Below are 23,227 nucleotides of genomic sequence, written 5' to 3' on the forward strand. Positions count from 1 at the left end.
GGCTGAGAGCCTGAAAGGTCTCTGTATCCTCATGCCTAAAATCCTTCATCTCAGGACATTTTGAGCTTAGATTTTTAACCTACCATACCACAGATGTTCAAAATCTGCCAAATGTTTTAACTGGGAGATCATTTGTTCCAAGCCCCTTTCCTCTAGTGGGATTTTATTGGTCACCATTGTTTTAAGATTTTTATTCTACCTTTTTGGTCAGCCTTCTGAACTGCCTGAGAATTCAGTAAATGACCCCTGAGGCAAACTGACTCCTTGGTCTTGAGTTTGGGCCTCCTTTAGTTTCTAATCCATCACATCAGCCTCACACAATTGCCAAAATATCTTCTGGTTCAGTTTCCCCCAGGATACTTCCTCTTCTTAGGGCTTACCTGATCCTCAGGTTTCACTCTCAGGAAAGAAAATCAGGCAAACTGACTCCTTGGTCTTGAGTTTGGGCCTCCTTTAGTTTCTAATCCATCACATCAGCCTCACACAATTGCCAAAATATCTTCTGGTTCAGTTTCCCCCAGGATACTTCCTCTTCTTAGGGCTTACCTGATCCTCAGGTTTCACTCTCAGGAAAGAAATTCCTAGTGATCAGCTAGGAAGGAGTCTTTCTTCTCTGAAATTTTAGTCCATCTAGATCTTGTTGCTCTCTGGTATGTTTAAAAATACAGTGATCACAATCTCTTTCTCTTTTATATAGTAGGGGTATGGTCTGCTGTGATTTAGTATATCCTACCCAAAAGCAGAAGTTCAACTTGCCAAATTTGAAAGAAATCTAATGGACAAAATTTGGGAATGGATTTAATATGGGGTGTGAGGAAGAGGAAAACTCAGGCATGACTCTAAGTAGTTTCTGGGTAGCAACTGAAGAGACGGTGGTATAATTTATTACAAGATCACAGAAGACACTCTGATATAGATAGGGTACCCTCTATGACGAGTTGTTATTATTGTTTTTTATTTCTTAATTTTATTAGTTTTAATTTTTTTATTTTTTTTAGCCATCTCTACACCCAACATGGGGCTTGAACTCATGATTCCAGGATCAAGAGTTGCACGTTCCACTAACTAAGCCAGCCAGGCAACCCCCCATGAATTAATTTTTACATATAGAATGGTTCATAGGTTTCTAGCTTTAGGAACAGAAATAAGGCAATGCAATTCACTAAGATAGGAACCATCGGAAGGGACCAAGAGTTTGATTTTGGATATGTTGAATTTTAACTATCTTTGAGACCTTAAGTAGTCAGCTGGATTTAGAGATTTGAGTCCCAGAAGAGAGGTGAGGGCTGGACATATAATTTTTCTGACATAATTTTAAGGGTAATCAGCATATAGGAGGTAACTGATGTGATGGCGTGAATGAGACTATATCAGTTGAGAATACAGAGTGGAAAGGAAAGAGAACCTAGGCTAGAGTCTGGAGGAGCTCCAATATTAAATGGTTAGGCAAATCCTCTCAATTTTTACATTCCTTTCAATGCACCAAAAGTTCAAATGATTCTTATGGATTATGACATCTTGCTGTTAGCCATATCAAATTACCTTGGGATAACTCTGCCTATTACTATTACTATTTTCATCATTGGAAATTCTGAAAAGGGAATCCACTCATAGAGCTTTAGTCATTGTTTCTCAAAATGTAGGTCACAACTGAGTGGATCATGAAATCAACTTAGTGAGGGGCACCTGGGTGCTCAGCGGTTGAGTGCCTTCAGCTCACAGTGTGATCCCAGGGTCCAGGGATTGAGTCCCACATCGGGCTCCCTGTGAGGAGCCTGCTTCTCCCTCTGCTTATGTCTCTGCCTCTCTCTCTCTTTTTTTTTTTAAGATTTATTTATTTATTTATTTATTTATTCATTTATTCATTTATTTATTTATTTATTTATTTATTTATTTATTTATGATAGAGAGAGACAGAGACAGAGACACAGGAGGAGAGAGAAGCAGGCTCCATGCCGGGAGCCTGACGTGGGACTCGATCCCGGGAGCCCTGGGCCAAAGGCAGGCGCTAAACCGCTGAGCCACCCAGGGATCCCCTCTCTGTGTCTCTTGTGAATAAATAAATAAAATCTTAAAAAAAATCAATTTGGTGGATCCTAATTAGTATTATTTTTTATAAAGATTTTATTTATCTTAGGGGAGCAGAAGGAGAAAGTCTTTAAGATTTTATTTATTCATGAAAGACACAGGCAGAGGGAGAAGCAGGCTCCATGCAAGGAGCCCGATGTGGGACTGGATCCCAGGACTCTGGGATCACACCCTGAACTGAAGGCAGGCGCTCAACAGCTGAGCCACTCAGGCGTCCCAAGATTTTATTTTTTTATTTGAGAGAGAGAATGGGAGAGCACTAGTGGAGGGGAGGGGCAGAGAGAGAAACAGACTCCCTGCTGAGCAGGGAGCCTGATGTGGAGCTAGATCCCCGTACCCTGAGATCATGACTGGAGCTGAAACCAAGAGTTGGTTGCTTAACTGACTGCACCATCCAGGTGCTCCCTGATTTTAAAGATTTATTTTAAAGACAGAGAGTACACTCATGGGGTGGGGCAAATGGAGAGGGACAGAGTCCCAAGCAGACTCCCTGCCAAGCACAGAGTCCCACATGGGGCTTGATCCTATGACCCTGAGGTAACCACCCAAGCCGAAATCAAGAGTTGGTCGCTTAACTGACTGAACCACCCACACTCCTAATTAGTATTTTTTAAATGAGATAAATAGAGGAAAATACCAAAGTACATCATATGAAGTATAAGCATCTACATTCTCTTCCGTGGTGAACTTACCCAGTCTGTGGCTTGAAATCTCATGTATGACTCCCAAATTTCCATCTCTAGCCCAGTGCTCTCTCCTAAATGCCATGCTCACTTAGCTCCACTTGGATGTTTACTAGACATCTCAAACCCCTGATCTAAGAACCCCTGACCTTTCCCAAAATAGCTTCATCTGCAGTCCTTCCAGGGGAAATTTAATCCTTTGTAGGCCTATATCCTCAGAGCCACTTTTTACTTTGCTCATTCTCGAACACACCACATCTCATCTTCCAACCACTTCTCATCATCCTTACCACTACCACTCTGGTCTAAATTATCATTACCTCATCTCTCACCTGGCTTAATGCAAGAGCCTCTCAACAGATTTCTCTAATTCCACCCTTTCTTCTCCCATAGCCTACTCTCAACACTGTAGTCAGAGTGATCCCTTGAAACAGGAGTCAGCCAACTTTTTCTGTGGAAAGTCAGAGAATAAATATTTAGGATTTTGGGGGCCAAGAGGAAAATCAAAGCTAATACAGAGGTATTTCCATAACAAAAGAGAAGACAAACTTCTATAAAATTTTTGGTATAATTAAAAACTAATAACTGTGTATAATTTTTTTGTAATACAGGTCTATTTTCTAAAAAAAAAAAATTTGGGGGACACCTGGGTGGCTCAGCAGTTGAGCATCTGCCTTCAGCTCAGGGAGTGATCCCGGGATCCGAGATCAAGTCCCACATTGGGCTATTTGCAGGATGCCTGTTTCTCCCTCTGCCTATGTCTCTGCCTCTCTCTCTCTCATGAATAAATAAAATCTTTAAAAAAAAATTAAAAAAAAATTTTTAAAGCAATGTCTACACCCAACTTGGGGCTTGAACTCATGACCCTGAGATTAAGAGTCCCATGGTCTCTGACTGAGGTCAGGTGCCCCATGTAATACAGGTCTACTAATGAGAATGGAATTTTTTCAATTTTTATTTTTACTGGGCAGCCCCGGTGGCTCAGTGGTTTAGCGCCACCTTCAACCCAGGGCGTGATCCTGGAGACCCAGGATCAAGTCCCACATCAGCCTCCCTGCGTGGAGCCTGCTTCTCTCTCTGCCTGTGTCTCCGTCTCTCTGTGTGTGTCTCTCGTGAATAAATAAAATAATTAAAAAAAATTTTTTTTCACTTTACATTTTTAGAGATTTATTTACTGAAGAGAGAAAGAGAGGGATGCTTTGGTGGCTCCATGGCTGAGCATCTGCCTTTGGCTCAGGTCGTGATTCTGGGGTTCTGGGATCAAGTCCCACATCGGGCTCTCTGCATGGAGACTGCTTCTCCCTCTGCCTATGTCTCTGCCTTGCTCTATGTCTCTCATGAAAAAATAAATAAAATCTTAAAAAGAGAGAGAGAGAAAACTGGGGGGCGCGGGGCGGCAGAGGGAGAGGAATAGAATCTCAGGCTGACTTCCTGTAGCACTGAGCTCCACCCAGGGCTGCATCCCAGGACCCTGAGATAACGACCTGAGCTGAAACCAAGAGGTGGATGCTTAACCGACTGAACCACCTAGGCACCTCTTTTTTATTTTCGAATGGATTTTGCTTAATTGGGGCTCAAATCCAGTGTTACCTATCATCAAATCAACTGTAAAGGCTTATCTGTAAAAACCATTCTTAGCTGACGCTGTATAAAATAAGGCAGCAGGGGGCGCCTGGGTGGTTCGGTGGTTAAGCATCTGCCTTGTCTCAGTACGGGATCTCAGGGTCCTGTGGTCAAGCCCCAAGCCCCCAGCCCCGCATCAGGCTCTCTGCTCAGTGGGGAACCTGCTTCTCCTTCTCCCTCTACCTCCCTCTCCCTTTGCCTGCTGCTTCCCCTGCTTATGTGCGTGTGCATTCTCTGTGTCGAATAAACAAAATCTTTAAAAAATAATAAAAGAAAATCAGGTGATGGGATGGATTTACACTGCAGGCTGTAGTTTGCTGATCCCTACTCTAAAATATAATCAGATCATTCTCTCAAAACCCTGTGAATCGGTTTTCTTCTGTAATGTAACAAGCTACCACAACTTCAGCAGTTTACAACCATTTATTATGTTCACAGTCTACAGATCAGAAGTGCAGAACCTGGCTGATTTCTCTTGAGTAGGGTCTCGTTAGGCTGAAATCAAGGTGACCTCTGATATGGAAGACCTGGGAAAGAATCCACTTCTAAGATCATTCAGGTTATTGGCAGAAACCAGTTCCTTGCGGTTGTAGGTCTGATGTCCTCACTTTCTTGCTGGCTATTAGCCAGGAACTACTCTTAGCTTGTAGAGACTCCCTGCATTCCTTAGCATGTGGTCCCCCCTCATTTTCTTTTTTCTTTCCCCCACCCCCTCATTTTCAAGCACAAGCACATTCACATCTCGTGGCTTGAAGTTACTTTGTGCTACCAGCTGGAAAAAAAAGTTCTGCTTTTAAAGATTTCACCTGATTAGGCTAGCCCATTCAGATAATTGTATCTCAAGGTCAACTGACTTGGGAGTGCTGGTGGGGGAAGGGGCATCAGTTCTAGAAGTCTGTCTACCAGGGCGCCTGGGTGGCTCAGTCAGTTAAGAGTCCGCCTTTGGCTCAGGTCATGATCCCAGGGCTCTGGGAATGAGCCCCGCATTGGGCTCCCTGCCCAGTGAGGAGGCTGCTTCTCCCTCTGCCACCGCCTCCAGGTAGTGCTCTTTCTCTCGCTCTGCTCTCATAAATAAAAACAAATACATTCTTTAAAAAAAAAAAATAGAAGTTTGCCTACAACACCCTAAAATAATTTCCTACTCAGAATAAAAAGGCAAGGCACTTAGGAGGGTCAACATGACTTGCATCACCTGCTACCCACCAATCCCCATGCATGTCCTATTACTTCTCTGATGTTATTTCCTGCTCTTCTTCCCCTGGCTTATTCTGTTCACTCACACTAGCCTTCTTGCTATTGCTTGAACATGCCAGACATACTCCCAACCTGGGATCTCTGTCTGGAGTACTCTTCTCTCAGATATCTATCTAATTTGTTAACTCCTGTATCTCCAAGACTGCTCATTTCCACTTTTTTTTTTTTAAGAGAGCCTGAGAGTGTGCAAATGGGGAGGGCCAGAGGGAGAAGAGAATCTTTTTTTTTTTTAAGATTTTATTTATTTATTCATGAGAGACACAGAGAGAGAGAGAGGCAGAGACACAGGCAGAGGGAGAAGCAGGCTCCATGCAGGGATCCCGGGTCTCTAGGATCAGGCCCTGGGCTGAAGGCTAAACCGCTGAGCCACCCGGGCTGCCCTAGGGAGAAGAGAATCTTAAATAGGCTCCATGCTCAGCCTGGAGACCAAGGTGGGGCTTGATATCACAATCCTGAGATCATGACCTGAACAGAAATCAAAAGTTGGACACTTAACCGACTGAGCCATCCAAGTGCCCTGAAACTTCCACCTTCTCAATGAGACCATATCTAATCACACTATTTAATACTATAATCTGTATTCTCACTCCTGGCACTATTTCCCTTACCTTGTTCTATTTTTATTTTTTTCTATTTTGTACTTAGCACCTTTGTATACTATATACTTTGCTTATTTATGTTTATTGTCTATCTCTCTTTGCCAGAATTAGGCTCCTCAAGGATAAGTATCTGTGCCTATTTTCTATTCACTAATGTATTTTCCTTCTTTCCTTCCTTCCTCTCAAGTAAGCTCTACTGCCCAGTGTGGGGCTTAACCTCACGACCCTTAGATCAAGAGTCATATGTTCTACCTCCTGAGCCAGCCAGGCACCCCTCACTGATGTATTTTTTGTTCATTAAGCATCTAGCACAGTGGCTGGCACAACAGGTGGCCAATAAAAATTCACTGAAGTTTTGGGAAACTCTTGCTTTAATTTTCTATATATGGTTGTACATACTAGGTTGTGATATAAAACAGTATTACTTACTACAGAGGGTAGTCAAGAGAGTGAAAAATACTGGGGTTAGACTACATGACTTCTAAAGTCCTTTCTCTCTCTCTTTTTTTTTTTCCCTAAAGTCCTTTCTCAATTTGAGCACTTATAACTTTCTATGTGTAGCTAGTAAATGCCCACTATATCTTTTGGGAATCGGCAAAGTTCATAGCCTAGTTTCTAGAGCAAAGCATTGATTATTGAAACATAACACTGACACCAAAAAAAAAACTATTAGCATTCTTGCCTGCTCTGTAATAGTAGCTTAGGAAAAACTGGAAACAGCAAAAACTGCTGAATGCTCCAAACTATAAAAATCTGAACTTAATCGTTCCATGAAAACGAGATAGAATTTAAGAGCAAATGGTAAAAGAGAACATTTTCTAGATCAAAATTTCCCCCGTTAAAGCTTTCACTCACTGAAGAAGCGAAGAAGAGTGAAGAAAGATATCCCTTAAAGCGTCTGCCGTAGAAATTGTGTCCTGAATGGACTTCGGGAGCAAAGACCACTTCTGAAATACATATGATTTCCACTCATCCACAGGCAGATCCATTCTACTTTAGGTCTATAAAATAAATAAGAAAATAAGGAATTCAGATTTCTACAAATGCACAATTCTAGGTAAAAGAAAAATCAACCTTTCACTCCAGCAAACATGAAGCAACAAAATCAATTCTTGTGGTCTTTTTCCATAGTTTACATGCTGAGGATCTATTTTGTCTCACACCTATTCACCGAAAATCCTTTTATTCAGAAATATTTACTGAAGGCCTAGTTTGTTCCACGCACCATGCTTGCCTCAGACCTCCATCTTCCCAAGCTGTTCAAGTCAGACATCACAGATTTTTCTCTCTCCCCACGTACTATTTAATTAACAAATGTATCTCTTACACAGCTGTTTTTTCTTTCAATCCCCAGATCATTCAATTCATCTTCCACATTGAGACAGATGTAGGTCCTCTGACTTAAAGCTCCTCCAAGCTTTTGGGGAAGCCCTGTACAAATCCTTCACTATTCGACCCCTGGGCTCATTTTCTAATGCCCAAGTCTCACGTCTTCTTCTGTACCCTATTATTCTGAGCTACCTAAAGCTATCCCCAACTTGCCAGGCTATTTGCCTCTCTAGTTGTTGCATGGGCCATGCCATCCTTCTGGTAGCATCCCTATCCTCACTTAAGATTTGCCACTCGGCAAATCTGCACACACCCCCTTCAAGACCCACTTCAAATAGCACCTCCTCCAGGAAGCCTTCCCTGATTTTCCATCTGCGAGCACGGAACACTTTATGTCTCTTCTGAGGCCCATATCATGTCTACATTGAGTTAAGGCTACTCACTGCGGTAACTCCCTCGACAGACTACGCTTTCTCCCGAGGGAGGCGATCGGATCCTATTTACCTTAGGAAAAGCCCCGATGGGCCAAGCTCGGGGTTTAGCAACGGGGGGAGCTCGGCGTTTCGGTTGCTGAAGTAATCAAGCTGGTGCTTTGACTGCCGTTGGCAGCAGAGTCATCAGGGAACAGCTCTCTCTTCTGGGCGACCAGTAGGCCTGTCAGCCAAAGGCCGAGCCAAGTTTTTTTTTTTCCGAGACGCGTCTCGGAAAGCTTCCGGGACTAGACCTAGCGCCCAGAGCAAGAGCTAGCGTCATCCTCGGCGCGACCCACGCTCCGGCCCCGCTCCCTGGCGCAGCCGTCGGGTGACTAGAGCCTCAGCCTGGGCTCCCGCGTGTCACGTGGGCTGCTCGCAGCGCCTCGGCCAATGCGGCGGCTGCCCCGCCACTAAGCCCGCCCCCGTGCCTTGCGCATGTCAGTAGGCGGGGGTGGTGCCTGCAGCTCCTTGGCCCAATAGCTTGGGAGCGCGCGGGGCCCCAGGAGGGAAGTGGGGTCGGCTGACGAGCTGGAGCGCGGGAGTTTGCGCGGCGGAGTCATGGTGGGCCACCTGAGCGAGGGGGCCATTGCGGTGAGGAGATGCCTGCGGACCGGCAGGCCGGGGTGGCTGGGGACCCTGGGGCTGTGGGGGTGGGAAAGGGAGAAGGGGGGCTGGAGGCGATGCGGAGAGAACGCGGGAGAAGATAAAGGGGGTGGGGGACACCGTCGAGTGACTCCCCAGAATCATCACCGTCTCCAAGAATTTTTACTGTCGTCTTTTAATCATGCCCGTGTTTTTTTCTGCTTAAGAAAAGGAAGCAAAATTAACTCGATGGTCCCGCGTCTTCCTCCTTCGGCCACGCTGTCTCCTCCCTGTCCCCCATCCACAGCCAAACTTCTCTAGAGTTGTCTGTTTTCAGCTCCCCTCCGGTTAACAGACCCCAGTCCGTCGTTCCCTCGATCACTGTCGAAGGAACCCGGGCTGAAGTTAACGGTGCTTCCAAGTCGTTAAATCCAACAGACGCTTTTTCGTTTTTAACTCTACCAGAGTTCTCAGCAGTGTTTGGGTGTGTTGAGCATTTCGTCTTTCTGATAACACTCCCTTCTCTGGGCTTCTATGGCTTGGTTTGGCTCGTCTTCCTCGTCTTATTTGCAGGTCCCTCGTTGTAAGTTTTTGTTTACTCAAGGTTATGTTCTGGGCCCTCTTTGACCAACACAGTCTCGTTACCAACCATATGTCAGTTGCTCGTAAATTTCTTTGTCCGGAGCCACCTTTACTGTGAAAAATAAACCTCTATAGTGTGTCTGCCTGCCTGATACCTCAAAGGCATTTTTTATTTTATTTTTTTAAAAAAGTTTTATTCATTCATGAGAGACACACACACACAGAGGTAGAGACACAGGCAGAGGGAAAAGCAGGCTCCATGCAGGGAGCCCGACACGGGACTCCATCCCGGGACTCTGGGATCCCGCCCTGGGCCGAAAGCGGCGCTAAAGCTATGAGCCACCCGGACTGCCCGGCATTTTTTTTTTTTTTTTAAGATTTTATTTATTTATTTGAGAGAGAGAGATAGCGTGAACGGCGGGGGTGGTGGGGGAGAGAGAGAAGCAGACTCCGCACTGAGCAGGGAGCCTCACACAGAGCTGGACCCCAGGACCCATCATGACCTGAGCCAAAGGCAGATGCTTAACAAACTGAGCCACCCAGGCGCCCCCTTAAAGGCATTTTAAATTTAACATGTCCCAAAGCAAATCTGTTATTTTACTATTTGGGCCTCTTGGTGTTCCCTATCTGGATGAATGGCACCATTATCCATTAAGATATGCTAGCCAGTAATTGTGGAATCATGCTAACTGCAGACTTCCATCACCTTAGATGTCCAGTCCATCACCAAGTCCAGTGTTTTAACTCCACACATATCTCTTAAATCCATCTGCTTCTCTTCTACTCTAGCTCCATCATTTCTTGCCTGGACTACGGACTCCCCTCTCCCCCGCCAAACACACCAATTCCATCACATATTCTCTCATTTGTTCTCTCTTCCTTTTATTTGTTTTTGTTCTTTAATTTTTTAATTTTTAATTTTGGTTTAGTTAATGTATAGTGTTCTGTTAGTTTCAGGTGTACAATATAGTAATTCAGCAATTCTATACATTACTCATTGCTCATGATGAAAATTGTACTTTTTAATCCCCTTCACCTGTTTCTCCCCTCCCCCTACTCACCTTCCCTCTAGTAACCATCAGTTTGTTCTCTATAGTTAAGAGTCTGTTTCTTGGTTTGTCTCTTTCTTCCTTTTTTTCCTTTGCTCATTTGTTTCTTAAATTCCATATATGTATGAAATCATGGGATTTGTCTCTCTGACTGACTTATTTTGCTTCGGATTATACTTTCTAGCTCCATTTATGTTGTTGGAAATGGCAAGATTTCATTCTTTTGCATGGCCAAGTAATATTCTATTGCATAGGGATGCCTGGGTGGCTCAGTGGTTGAGCCTCTGCCTTTGGCTCAGGTCATGATCCCAGGGTCCCTGGATCAAGTTCCACACTGGGCTCCCTGCAGGGAGCCTGCTTCTTCCTCTGACTGTGTCTCTGCTTCTCTCTGTGTGTCTTTCATGAATAAATAAATAAAATCTTTAAATTAAAAAAAATATTCAGGCACCTGGGTGGGTCAGTGGTTGAGATTGCTTTTGGCTAGGGGGTGATCCTGGGGTCCTGGGATCAAGTCCCACATCGGGCTCCCCATGGGGAGCCTGCTCCCCAGCACTCTCTGCCTGTGTCTCTGCCTCTCTCATGAATTAATAAATCTTTTTAAAAAAGTTGTATATGTGCACCCATCTTTAACCATTCATCTATCAATGGACACGTGGGCTGCTTCCATAATTTGGGTATTGTAAATAATGCTGCAATAAACATGGGATACATGGATCCTTTTGAATTAGTGTTTTCATATTTTTGGGTACTCAGCAGTGCAATTAGTGAATCCAAAGTAGTTCTACTTTTATTTTTTTGAGGAACCCCGATACTATTTTTGCACCAGTTTCCATTCCCACTAGCAGTGCACAAGGATTCCTTTTTCACGTCGTCCTTGTCAACACTTGTTTCTTGTGTTGATTTTAACCATTCTGAAAGGCGTAAGGTGGTATCTCATTGTAGTTTTGAGTTGCATTTCCCTGATGATGAGTGGTATTGAACATTTTTTTCATGTGTTGGCCATTTGTATGTCTTCTTTGGAGAAATGTCTGTCCATGTCCTCTGCCCATTTTTTAAATTGAATTGTGTTTGGGTGTTGTTGTAGCAGTTCTTTATATATTTTGGATACTTAGCCCTCATCAGATATGTTGTTTGTCTTCTCATTCAGTAGGTTGTCTTTTAGTTTGTTTCCTTAGCTGTGCAGAAGCTTTTTATTTTTTATATTTTAAGGATTTTATTTATTTATTCATGAGAGACACACACAGAGAGGCAAAGACATAGGCAGAGGGAGAAGCAAGCTCCATGCAGGAAGCCCAGTGTGGGACTCGATCCTGGGACTCTGGAATCATGCCCTGAGCCAAAGGCAGATGCTCAACCACTGAGCCACCCAGGCATCCCAGAAACTTTTTATTTTGATGTAGTCCAGCAGTTTATTTTTGCTTTTATTTTCCTTGCCACAGGAGACATATCTAGAAAGATGTCGCTACTGCTGGTGTCAGAGAAATTACTACCTGTGCTGTCTTCTAGGATTTTTCTAGGATTTTTATGGTTTAGGTCTCACATTTAGGTCTTTAATCCATTTTGAGTTTATGTTTGTGTATGGTGAAAGAAAGTGGTCCAGTTTCATTCTTTCCCAACACCATTTCTTGAAGAGACTTTTTCCTATTGTGTATTCTTTTCCTCCTCTGTTGAAGATTAATCATATAATTGGGCTTATTTCTGGGTTTTCTGTTTTGTTCTATTGATCTGTGTGCCAATACCATACTGTTTTGATTACTGTGGCTTTGTAATATAACCTGAAGTCTGGAATTGTGATGCCTCCGGTTTTGTTTTTCTTTTTCAAGATTGCTTTGGCTATTTGAGGTCTTTTGTTGTTCCTTATAAATGTTAGGATTATTCTAGTTCTGTGAAAAATGTTGGTATTTTGATAGGGATTGCATTAAATGTGTAGATTAATTTGGGTGGTAGAGACAATTTAACAATATTTATTCCTCAAAACCTGTGAGCATGGAATGAATGTCTTTCCATTTCTTTGTCTCTCTCTCTCTCTCTCTCTCTCTCTTTTTTTTTAATTCCTGGTTTATTCCTTACTCTTGCACGTTCTTTTCCATCTGCCTTTGTGGCTCTTCACTCTCCCCTCCCTGGCTAACAATCTTCAAATCTCAGCTCACTTCTTCAGAGAAGCCTTCCTTGACTTCCTAGCCTAATTCTCTTTATTTTGAGACCCTAATTCCTGCTTCTTCACTTACCACCTGTGCAACTTTGGATAAAATACTAAACTTTGCCTTTTCTCTTAAAATGAGGGTAATGATGCCTAGTACCTACTGCCTAATGTTAGGGGGAGGATTAGGTGAGCTATTTAAAGCGCTTAGTCCATGCCTGGTACACAGTAAATGCTCAGTATATGTTACCTCTTATTAATAATTGTAGATGTAATTTTTAAAAAATATTTAGGGATCCCTGGATGGCGCAGCGGTTTGGCGCCTGCCTTTGGCCCAGGGCGCGATCCTGGAGACCCGGGATCGAATCCCATGTCGGGCTCCCGGTGCATGGAGCCTGCTTCTCCCTCTGCCTGTGTCTCTGCCTCTCTCTCTCTCTCTCTCTCTCTCTCTCTCTCTCTCTCTCTGTGACTGTCATAAATAAATAAAAAAAATATTTATTTATTCATGAGAGACAGAGAGAGAAAGGCAGAGGGAGAAGCAGGCCCCATGCAGGAAGCCTGACGTGGGACTTGATCCTGGGTCTCCAGGATCAGGCCCTGGGCTGAAGGTGGCGCTAAACCGCTGAGCCACCGGGGCTGCCCATCAGATGTAATTTTTTATTTGACTAATATCAGTTACTTTCTGTCTTCCTCACTGAATTATAAACTCTTTGAGGCCTAAAATTACATCTTTTTTTTTTCTTCCACAAAATAGTCTCCAAAATACCTGGAGCAATGCTGGCAAGTTTTAGGTTATCCAGTAAATGTTAGCTAGGTGTGTATGAGGCAGTGAAAAGAAACGGACCAAGATGAATGAGCAAGAATAGTTGGCAGAGTGGAGTGACTATTTGAATAAATTAGGAATAATTAAACCTGAGAACTGATTGCAAATTATAGTTCTCATTTACTTATACCTGCTACCTTGTGCCTTTTTTTTTTTTTTAAAGATTTATTTATTTTCGGTGGGGAGAGGCAGAAAGAGAGGGAGACAAGCAGACTCCCCACTCAGCTGGGAGGCCCAATGGTGCAGGGCTAGATCCCAGGACCCTGAAATAACCTGAGCTGAAATCAAGAGTTAGTGGCTGAACTGACTAAGCAACTCAGGTGCCTCTACCTTGGGCTTTTGAGATAAATTAAGAATTGTCTTTCACTTTTAAAAAGAATGATTATAGTGTTAATAATTTGATCAGGGGATCCCTGGGTGGCGCAGCGGTTTGGAGCCTGCCTTTGGCCCAGGGCGCGATCCTGGAGACCCAGGATCGAATCCCACGTCGGGCTCCCGGTGCATGGAGCCTGCTTCTCCCTCTGCCTGTGTCTCTGCCTCTCTCTCTCTCTCTCTCTCTGTGTGACTATCATAAAACAACAACAAAAAAAATTTTTTTGATCAGTTTTTGCTATATTCAAAATTTTGGAAGCATCTCTGCAGTGTTAGGTCAAGTATTAAGTTTTGTTCATAAATGACAAAGAAAATTTTTATGTGGAGAACTTTTGCCAACTCTGATTATCAACTAAAGCAAGTAGTAGTATTTTAGTTCGAAAGACACAGGCTGAAAGGGTAAGCAACTAACATAAATAGTAGAGGCATCTGGGATAAAAGCTAACATAAAAGAGATTATGCATGGAAGTATTGTGGTAAATAGAATAAATAGCATTTGTATCTTAATTTATTGGGTAATAGAAAGAAAGGAGAGGGGACTAATATTTCTGCCATTTCCACTGTGCCAGATACTTTATTTATAATAGTACTTACAGGGATCCCTGGGTGGCGCAGCGGTTTGGCGCCTGCCTTTGGCCCAGGGCGCGATCCTGGAGACCCGGGATCGAATCCCATGTCGGGCTCCCGGTGCATGGAGCCTGCTTCTCCCTCTACCTGTCTCTCTGCCTCTCTCTCTCTCTCTCTGCCTCTCTCTCTCTCTCTCTCTCTCTCTCTCTGTGACTATCATAAATAAATAAAAAATAATTATAATAGTACTTACAGTAACCCTGAATTACCTGCATCTCACAGATGAAGAAATTAAAGTGCAAAGAAGTTAAATAATTTGTCAGTGGGGTGAAGATTTGCATGTGCCCTTAACTATTTCATTCTGTTGTTTTTTATTTTTTATTTATTTATTTATTTTTTATTTTTTTAATTGAAGTGTAATTGACATACAGTATTCTATTAGTTTCAGATGTTTAGCATAGTATTTTGGTATTTTTATATACTAGGAAATGATCCCCATGATAAATCTGGTTACTATCACTCACCACACAAAGTTATTACATTGTTACTGACTAAATTCTCTGTGTTGTGCATTACATCTCCATAACCCATTGATTTTATATCTGGAAGGCTGAACCTCATACTACCCTTCACCCATTTTACCGGCACCCCCCCAGTCACTCCCACTTTTGTAACCAATAGTTTGTTTCTTGTATCTATGAGTCTGTTTCTGTTTTTGTTTTATAGATTCAACATGAAATCATACAGTTGTCTTCTCTATCGGGTTTATTTTATTTGTCATAATACTGTCTAGGTCTGTGTTGTCACAAATGGCAAAATCATTCTTTTTTATGGTTGAGTAATATTCGTGTGTGTTTCTTCATCCATTTATCTCTTTAGAGACACCTAGGTTGCTTCTTTATCTGATATTTAGTTTTTTTGAGGAGCCTCCATACTGTTTTCCATATTGGCTGCACCAATTTATGTTTCCCACCAACAGTAGTATACAAGGGTTCTCTTTCATCCTCATCTTTGCCAACACTTTGTATTTTTTTGTCTTTTTGATGATAGCCAGTTGGTTATGATTTTGATTTGCAGTTCCATAATGATTAGTGATATTGAGGATCCTATTTGTTTTGTTGGCCATCTGCAGGTCTTTGGAAAAATGTTCTAAAGTCTTGCCCATTTTTTAATTGGGTTTATTACTTTGTATTTTTTTTTATTACTTTGTATTTTTATAGGCAATGTTAATTTAGAAAATTTAAGGCAATTTTGTCTAAATTGTACATTTCATGTTGTATGTCCCAGAATATATATTTATTTATTTATTTATTTATTTATTTATTTATTTATTTTTTGTCCCAGAATATTTAATCTTAAATTCACTTTGTGATGACACAAATTAAAAAGAATAATAAATTAATACATGCATGTGGTTTTAAAATCAAATAGAGCAGAAAGGTGTTTTATGAAATTACTGGCCTTTTGCCCCACCCTGCCCCAGTTCTGTTCCTTAGAATCTAAAAAAAAAAACAATCATCTTTATTGAAACTCAATGTGATTTACACTTAATGAAAGCTGTAATGTATATAATAAGTATATATGGTAAAAACTCATCAAGGTGTGTGGAGTTTGATGAGCTTTGGCATATGTATATACCACTCCAATCTCCCTGCTCTTTCCCTATTCCTTGCCTACAACCTAGATAAACCAGAGTTTTAATTTCTGGTTTTTAATCTCTATAGGTTAGTTTTGACTATTCTAAAACTTCATGTGAACTTGTATCTGGCTTCTTTGTCTCAGCAAAATGTTTTTTGAGATTTATCTATGTTTCAGTAGTTTGCACCTTTTATTGCTGAGTAGTATTCCGTTGTGGGAATAAACACTATTTGTTTAATTTACCTGTTGTTGTTAAACATTTGGGTTATTTTCATTTTTTGGATTTTATGAATGAAGATGCTATGAACACTTATGTATAGTCTTTTTGTGGAAATAATATTTTCTTTGCTCTGGGATAAATACCTAAGAGTGTACTTCCTGGTTTATATGTTAAGTGAATGTAAGAAATTGTTACACTATTTTCCAAAGTGATTGTGAGAATTCTAGTTGCTCCATACCTTTGCCAATACTTAGTTTTGTCAGTCTTTTTAAGTTTAATTGTTCTAGTGAATGTATAGTGGTATTTTGCATCTACATTCATGAGTGGTATATAGGTTTGTATTTTTTCTTAGAATGACTTTGTTTTTTCTATCAGGTAAACCTAACATAAAATGAGTTGGAAAATGTTCTCTTCTGTTTCTTTTTTTTTTTTTTTCTCTCTTCTGTTTCTTGACGTAGTTTGTGCAAGATTGTTTTGTTTGTTTTTTGTCTTTACATGTTAGATAAAATTTACCAGTAAAGCCATCTGGACCTAGCGTTATATTTGTTGGAATATTTTAAATTATAAATTCAGTTTCTTTAGAGGATGTAGTACTATTTAGATTCTCTGTATTTTTTTGTGTCAGTTTTTATGTCAGTTTTGATAACTACCCATTTGGGTATTTGCCAAATGGGACTTATCCATTTAAGTTGTTACTAATTTTCATTTATTTCGCATTTTTCACTTCTGATAGTGAGAATATTTTCTTCTTCATCAGACTAGCTGGAGGTTTATCAATTTTATTAATCTTCAAAGAACCAACTTTTGGTTCAGTTGCTTTTTTCCTCTTGTTTATCCATTTTCTATTTTCTTGATTTTTGCTTTTTATCATTCCTTCCTTCTACATGCTTGAATTTAGTTTATTTATTCTTTTTCTGGCTTCTTATGGATAATTGATTTTGGGCCTTTTTTCTTTTTTCTTTTTTAATTTTTATTTATTTATGATAGAGAGAGAGGCAGAGACACAGGCAGAGGGAGAAGCAGGCTCCATGCACCGGGAGCCCGACGTGGGACTCGATCCTGGGTCTCCAGGATCGCGCCCTGGGCCAAAGGCAGGCGCTAAACCACTGCGCCACCCAGGGATCCCTTTTTTTTCTTCTCTAAGCATTTAAAGCTATAATTTTTCCTCTAAGCATTGCTCTAGTGAATCCCATAAATTTAGATAGATTTTATTTTCATTTTCATTCTGTTAATAATACTTTCTAATTTCTCTTGTTATTTCTTTTTCAACAGATGAGTTTTTTAGTTTATTGTTCACAGGGCACCTTACTGGCTTAGTATGTAGAGCGTGTGACTCTTGATCTCTGGGTTGTGAGTTCAAGCCCCAAGTTGGATATAGAGATTACTTTAAAAAAAAAAAAAAGTTTACTGTTTAATTTCTGAGTATTTGAAAGTTTTCTAGATATCCTATTGTTAGGATTTTTAGCTTAATTCCAATGTGGTCAAATAACATACTCTTTGAATTCAGTCTTTTTTTTTTTTTTTTTTTGAATTCAGTCTTTTGACATTTATTGAGACTTGTTTTATCTTGATGGAAATATTCTAGGTGCACTTAAAAGAATATTCTGTAATTGGTAGATGATCTAATTAGGTCGAGTTGGTTGATAGTTTAATCTTTCCTATTCTTCTACATATTTTTTGGTCCATTTACCCTATCAATTACAGAAAACAGAATGTTGAAACCACCAATTATAATGGTGGACTTGTCTATTTCTTCTTTTAATTATGTAGAGTTTTGCTTCATGTGTTATTGAAACTATTATTAGGTTCATACATTTATCATTGTTGTGTCTTCTTCAGGAATTAACCCCATTGTTATAAAATGTCCCTTTTAATCTCTAGTAATATTCCTTGTCCTGCAGCCTTCTTTGCCTGCCAGTAATGATATATCTTTTTCCAAGGTGTTATTTTTAACCTCCAAGGTGTTATTTGAAGTGCATTTCTTGTAGACAGCAAATAGTTGGATCTTATTCATTCTGACGATTTCTGCCTTTTAATGGAAGTACTTGAACCTCATTTACACTTAATATTGTTGCATGTTTGGGTTTAAGTTTTTCATTTGCTACTTGTCCCATCTGTTTGTTGTTGTTGTTTAACTTTTCCTGATTTCCGGATTATTTGAGTATTTTTTATTATTTGAATTTATTTCCACTCGATTAGCTGTACTCTTTGCTTTACGTTTTTAAGTATTGCTTTAGAGCACTTCATCTTAGTTTGGACTACTATTACAAAATAGACCAGCACACAACAGATTTATTTTTCATAGAGGCTGGGAAATCTGAGATTGAGGTTCCAACAGATTCAGTTCTGGGTGGGGGCTGTGTTTCTGGCTTGCAGCCATCTCACTGTGTGTTTACATGACCTCTTTGTGGGAAGACAGAGCTCTAGTGTCTCTTCCTCTTCTAAGAGCAGTAATTCTTTTTTTTTTTTTTTTTTTTTTAATGAGAGAGAGAGAGAGAGAGAGAAGCAGGCTCCATGCAGGGAGCCTGATGCAGGATTTGATCCCGGGACTCCGGGATCACACCCTGAGCTAAAGGCACTCAACCACTGAGCCACCCAGGTGTAAGGGCAATAATTTTGATATGGGGTATCCACCCTCATGACCTCATTGAAACTAAGTACCTCCAAAGGCCCCACCTTCTGATGTCATCATATTGGGGATTAGGGCTTCAACATTTGAATTGGAGGAGAGACAAATATTTAGTCTAAATCATGGTGATTCTCTATTATATGGTGGATACACAACATCTTAGTTTCAGGTGTACAGCATAGCAATTAGATAAATTTATGTTATGCTATGCTCATTATCAAATGTTTTGATCTTAGAATACTCTTTAAAGGTTTTATTTATTTAAAGATTTTATTTATTTATTTATGAGAGACAGAGAGAGAGAAAGAGAGAGAAGCAGAGACATAGGCAGAGGGAGAAGCAGGCTCCATGCAAGGAGCCCAACGTGGGACTCCATCCCAGGTCTCCAGGATCAGACCCTGGGCTGAAGGCAGTGCTAAACTGCTGAGCCACACAGGCTGCCAAGGTTTTATTTATTTTAGAGAGAGAGAGCGCGCATGTGTGAGCCTGTGTTCGAGCAGGATAGGAGCAGAGGGAGAGAGTGTCAAGCCGACTCTGCCCAATGCGCAGCCTGACACAGGCCCAATCTCACAACCCTGAGATCATGACCTGAACCAAAGAGTGGGACATTTTTCTGACTGAGCCACCCAGGCACCCTGATCTTAGAATACTCTTAAGGGATCCCTGGGTGGCGCAGCGGTTTAGCGCCTGCCTTTGGCCCAGGGCGCGATCCTGGAGACCTGGGATCGAGTCCCACATCGGGCTCCCGGTGCATGGAGCCTGCTTCTCCCTCTGCCTATGTCTCTGTCTCTCTCTCTCTGTGTGTGACTATCATAAATAAGAATTAAAAAAAAAAATTGTTGCCCCTCTTACCCCCAAGAGCTTTTGTTTTTGTGAGATAGCTACCTTACCATATTTGAAATTATAACTGAGATATTCTAAAATTATTTGTTCATTTAAGATAATAAACTGTTAGCGTAAATAACATTTTTTTGTGAGAAACACCTATGTATTTCAAAACAAGTAGAAAATTGATATTGTTTTACATTTTTGCACATTGCTTTAATATCTGGCTTTAGAAGATATGACAGCTAGATTTTCATATCAGCTTCTGCATTCAGTATATTGATATTTTTGGGGAGAGGTGATCTATATGAAGGAAATCCAGCCTCAGGTATGTAGTTGGAAAAAGGGAGAGATTTTAAATATTTTGGGCTTCTTTTTTGATCGTTGTGATATTGTATATTACATATATTTGGTCTTGGGGCTCCTGGGTGGCATAGTCAGTTAAGCATCCAACTGTTGGTTTCGACTCTGGTCATGATCTCAGGGTCCTGGGATCGAGCCCCAGGTGGGGCTCTGCAATCAGTGCTGAGTTGGCTTGAAATTCTCTCTCCCTCTGCCCTTCCCACTCTGTGCACTCTCTCTCTCAAATAAATAAATCTTAAAAAAAAAAAAAAAAAGGTTGGAACTCAACCCTACACTCCCCTCTGCCCTGCCACTGTCCCCCGAGAGAGTCAGGTTACATTGATCTAGTCACCAGTGGCCAGTGATTTAATCATCATGCCTATGGTATGAGACCTTCAAAAAACCCCTAAATAGGGATCCCTGGGTGGCGCAGCGGTTTGGCGCCTGCCTTTGGCCCAGGGCGCGATCCTGGAGACCCGGGATCGAATCCCACATCGGGCTCCCGGTGCATGGAGCCTGCTTCTCCCTCTGCCTATGTCTCTGCCTCTCTCTCTTTCTCTCTCTGTGACTATCATAAATAAATAAAAATTTAAAAAAAAAAAAAACCTAAATAGGAGGGATCAGAGAGCTTCCAGGTTGGTGAATGCATCTACCTGCCAGGAGGATCACACACCCCAAACTCCACGCAGGGACAGAAATTCCTATGCTTAAGACCCTCCCAGACCTTGTCTGATGTACCTCTTCCTCTGGTTGTTCATTTGTATCCTTTATAATATCTATTATGATAAGCCAGTAAAGTGTTTTCCTAAGTTCTTTGAGCCTGAGGTGGGGGTCATAGGAACCCCGGGTTTGTAGGCAAGTTAGGCAGAAGTGTGGGCATCCTGAGGACCTGCTGCTTGAGGTTGGTGTCTGAAGTAAGCAAGGGATAGTCTTGTGGGACTGAGCCCCTAACTGGTGGGGTCTGTACTAACTCTACATAGTGTCAGAGTTGAATTAACTTGTAGGACACCCACTTGTTGTCTGCAGAAAATTGCTTCACGTGGAAAACCCACACATGTGGTGTAAGAAATGGCTGTGAAGAGAAAAAGGTTTTCTCTAATACTACATCAAAATTCAACAAATGGTAGTTTCTTAAAGGTTAATTGGAATATATAATTGGTCTATCTTGGGGCACCTGGATGTCTCAGTCAGTTAAGCATCTGCCTTCAGCTCAGGTCATGATCCCAGGGATCTAGCCCCCAGTTGGCTTCTTGCTCAGGAGGGAGTCCGCTTCTGCCTCTCCTTCTGCCCCTCCCCCTGCTCCTGCTTTCTTGCACGTGCACAAACTCTCTCCCTCCCTCCAAATTAATAATTTTTTTTAAAAAAACCGGTCTATCTTGCATTTTGAATGGATCTTTTGCTAATGCGTTATAATATCATGCATTGGTCATTTGGAAAATATGGTTCATTGCATTATTTAGATCATCCAAATATTGATCTATTTCATTACACAACAAAAATTAATGCTTATTGACCACGGTAATTTAGTCAGAAAAGTTTGCAAGCATTGATAAGCTGTAAAGTTTATTGCTAATGGATAGAAGTTTTCAAAAGTTCTGATTTTCGCTAGAAAACCCTTTCATGATTGACAGTAACTATCATTTTCCTTGAAAACAGGTTCACTTTATTTTTGAGAAATATTTTCTAAATTCCGAGGTTTAAATAAGGGGTTTGTCAGTTGGCCTTTCAAGTAAAAATGATATTCTGTGGAAAAAAAGCAGTTCGTTCAACTCACAAACAACTTCATAAGTGCTTTTCCTTGGGGTGACAGCCGATAATCCAGTGTGCAACAGAAGTACTTTTTGCCTACTTCCCATACTGTTATATAGAATATTTTAAAATTTCTTTAAAGACTATTGAGTTATAGGGCACCTGGGTGGTGTAGTTGGCTGTGTAGTGCAACTCTTGGTTTCAGCTCAGGTCATGGTCTCAGTTTCATGAGATCGAGCCCTGTATTGAGCTCCATGCTCAGCTTGGAATCTGCTTGAGGATCTCTCCCTCTCCCTGTGCCCCTCCCAGTTGTGCATGCACATGCATGCTCTATCTCTCTCTCTCAAATAAATCTTAAAAACGAATATTAAGTTGTTTTGGCAGACTGTTAATTTACTTGCAAATCAGCTGATCCCACAGAGACTGGAATGGGTCTAGAATAGCTTTTACTTTGGTCTAGTTTTGTCCTGTTTCTAAAGCACGGCCTTTCTGGGGTTTCTCCTGAATGCAGATGTTTATTGAGTTTTCTGCCCTCTGGCTGGTTAGAACTCAACTGTATTCTAGCCTGTGGGAACTCCACTGATTTTTCATTTTAAACTAATACTTACTTTTGGCCTAGCCTTGTGGAATCTCATTCTGTGTATGCACAGCTTAGAATTCAGCCAGAGACTCAAGGGAAATCCCGTGTAGGTTATTGAAGCTCTTTCTCTGTGTAGCACCCTCATCTCTGGTACTCTGCATCCATGAAATCCAGCTAACTCACCTCCCTGAACTCCTACCTGTGCTCAGCAGGGCCCCCACATTCTTCTTGGGTTCCTTTGTCCATACTGTGGTCCAGAAGTGCCTCTGTACAGAAAGCCAGGATGATTGTAGGGTTCCCCTCATTTCAGTGACCACAGTCTTACTCTACCTGTTGTCCGGTATTTGAAAATAATTCGTATATTTTTTTCCAGTTTTTTAGTTGGTGGCAGAAGAGCTAATGTGGTACCATTTATTTCAGCATGGGCAAAAGCAGAGGCCAGAGAACCAGTCTTCACTGCTGTTAGTTTTTCTGGTGGTCACCTTTAATTATTTATTCGAGAGAGGAGAGCACACATGCCAGAGAGTGGGGAAGAAGGGCAGAGGGAGAGAGAAACCTAAGCAGACTCTGCTGAGCGAAGAGCCCAAGGCTGGGCCTGATCCCAAGACCCTGAGATCATGACTTGAGCTGAAACTGAGAGCCAGACTCTTAACCAGCTGTTCCACCCAGGCGCCCCCTGATGGTTACCTTTAAATGATGGCTTTTTAAAACAAACTAAAAGCCTGATTGATGTTCTGTTTTGTTTTTTTTTTTCCAGATATGGGGGGGGTGGTGAGTGCAGAGGGAGAGGAAAAAGGAGAGAGAATTTTAAGCAGGCTCTATACCCAATGCAGAGCCTGACACAGAGTTCCATCTCACAACCCTGAAATCATGACCTGAACCAAAATCAAGAGTCAGATGCTTAACCAACTGAGTCACCTAGTAGTACCCTTTTTAAAATTATTTTCATAATTGCTAGTAAGAGTCATAAGGTTTTCAAAAGATATAAAAAGAGGATTCAGGATGAGGTCTGCCTCACACCTGTGGCCCCTACTCATTAGACACCAGTGTTACATAAACATCTTTTTAAGGCTGCATAAT

General features: G+C 41.4%; 2 protein-coding genes across 2 annotated transcripts in view; one reads left to right on the top strand and one right to left on the bottom strand.

Moving 5' to 3' along the window:
- The window catches only part of SMYD4 (SET and MYND domain containing 4), a 61,110-nt gene extending 52,759 nt beyond the window's left edge, over positions 1 to 8,351 (bottom strand). Inside the window, exons 1-2 of the mRNA XM_055334862.1 lie at positions 8,081 to 8,351; positions 7,103 to 7,248 (exon numbers count right to left, since the gene is read on the bottom strand). Of these exons, the coding sequence (XP_055190837.1) occupies positions 7,103 to 7,236 (134 nt within the window). The 5' untranslated portion in view covers positions 7,237 to 7,248; positions 8,081 to 8,351. The remainder of the gene's footprint in view (positions 1 to 7,102; positions 7,249 to 8,080) is intronic.
- A 160-nt stretch (positions 8,352 to 8,511) lies between these two features.
- Positions 8,512 to 23,227, top strand: part of RPA1 (replication protein A1) — a 76,837-nt gene continuing 62,121 nt past the window's right edge. Inside the window, exon 1 of the mRNA XM_055336377.1 lies at positions 8,512 to 8,640. Within this exon, the coding sequence (XP_055192352.1) occupies positions 8,608 to 8,640 (33 nt within the window). The 5' untranslated portion in view covers positions 8,512 to 8,607. The remainder of the gene's footprint in view (positions 8,641 to 23,227) is intronic.

This window comes from Nyctereutes procyonoides, unplaced genomic scaffold (assembly GCF_905146905.1).
Source record: "Nyctereutes procyonoides isolate TBG_1078 unplaced genomic scaffold, NYPRO_anot_genome, whole genome shotgun sequence".
Lineage (NCBI taxonomy): Eukaryota > Metazoa > Chordata > Mammalia > Carnivora > Canidae > Nyctereutes > Nyctereutes procyonoides.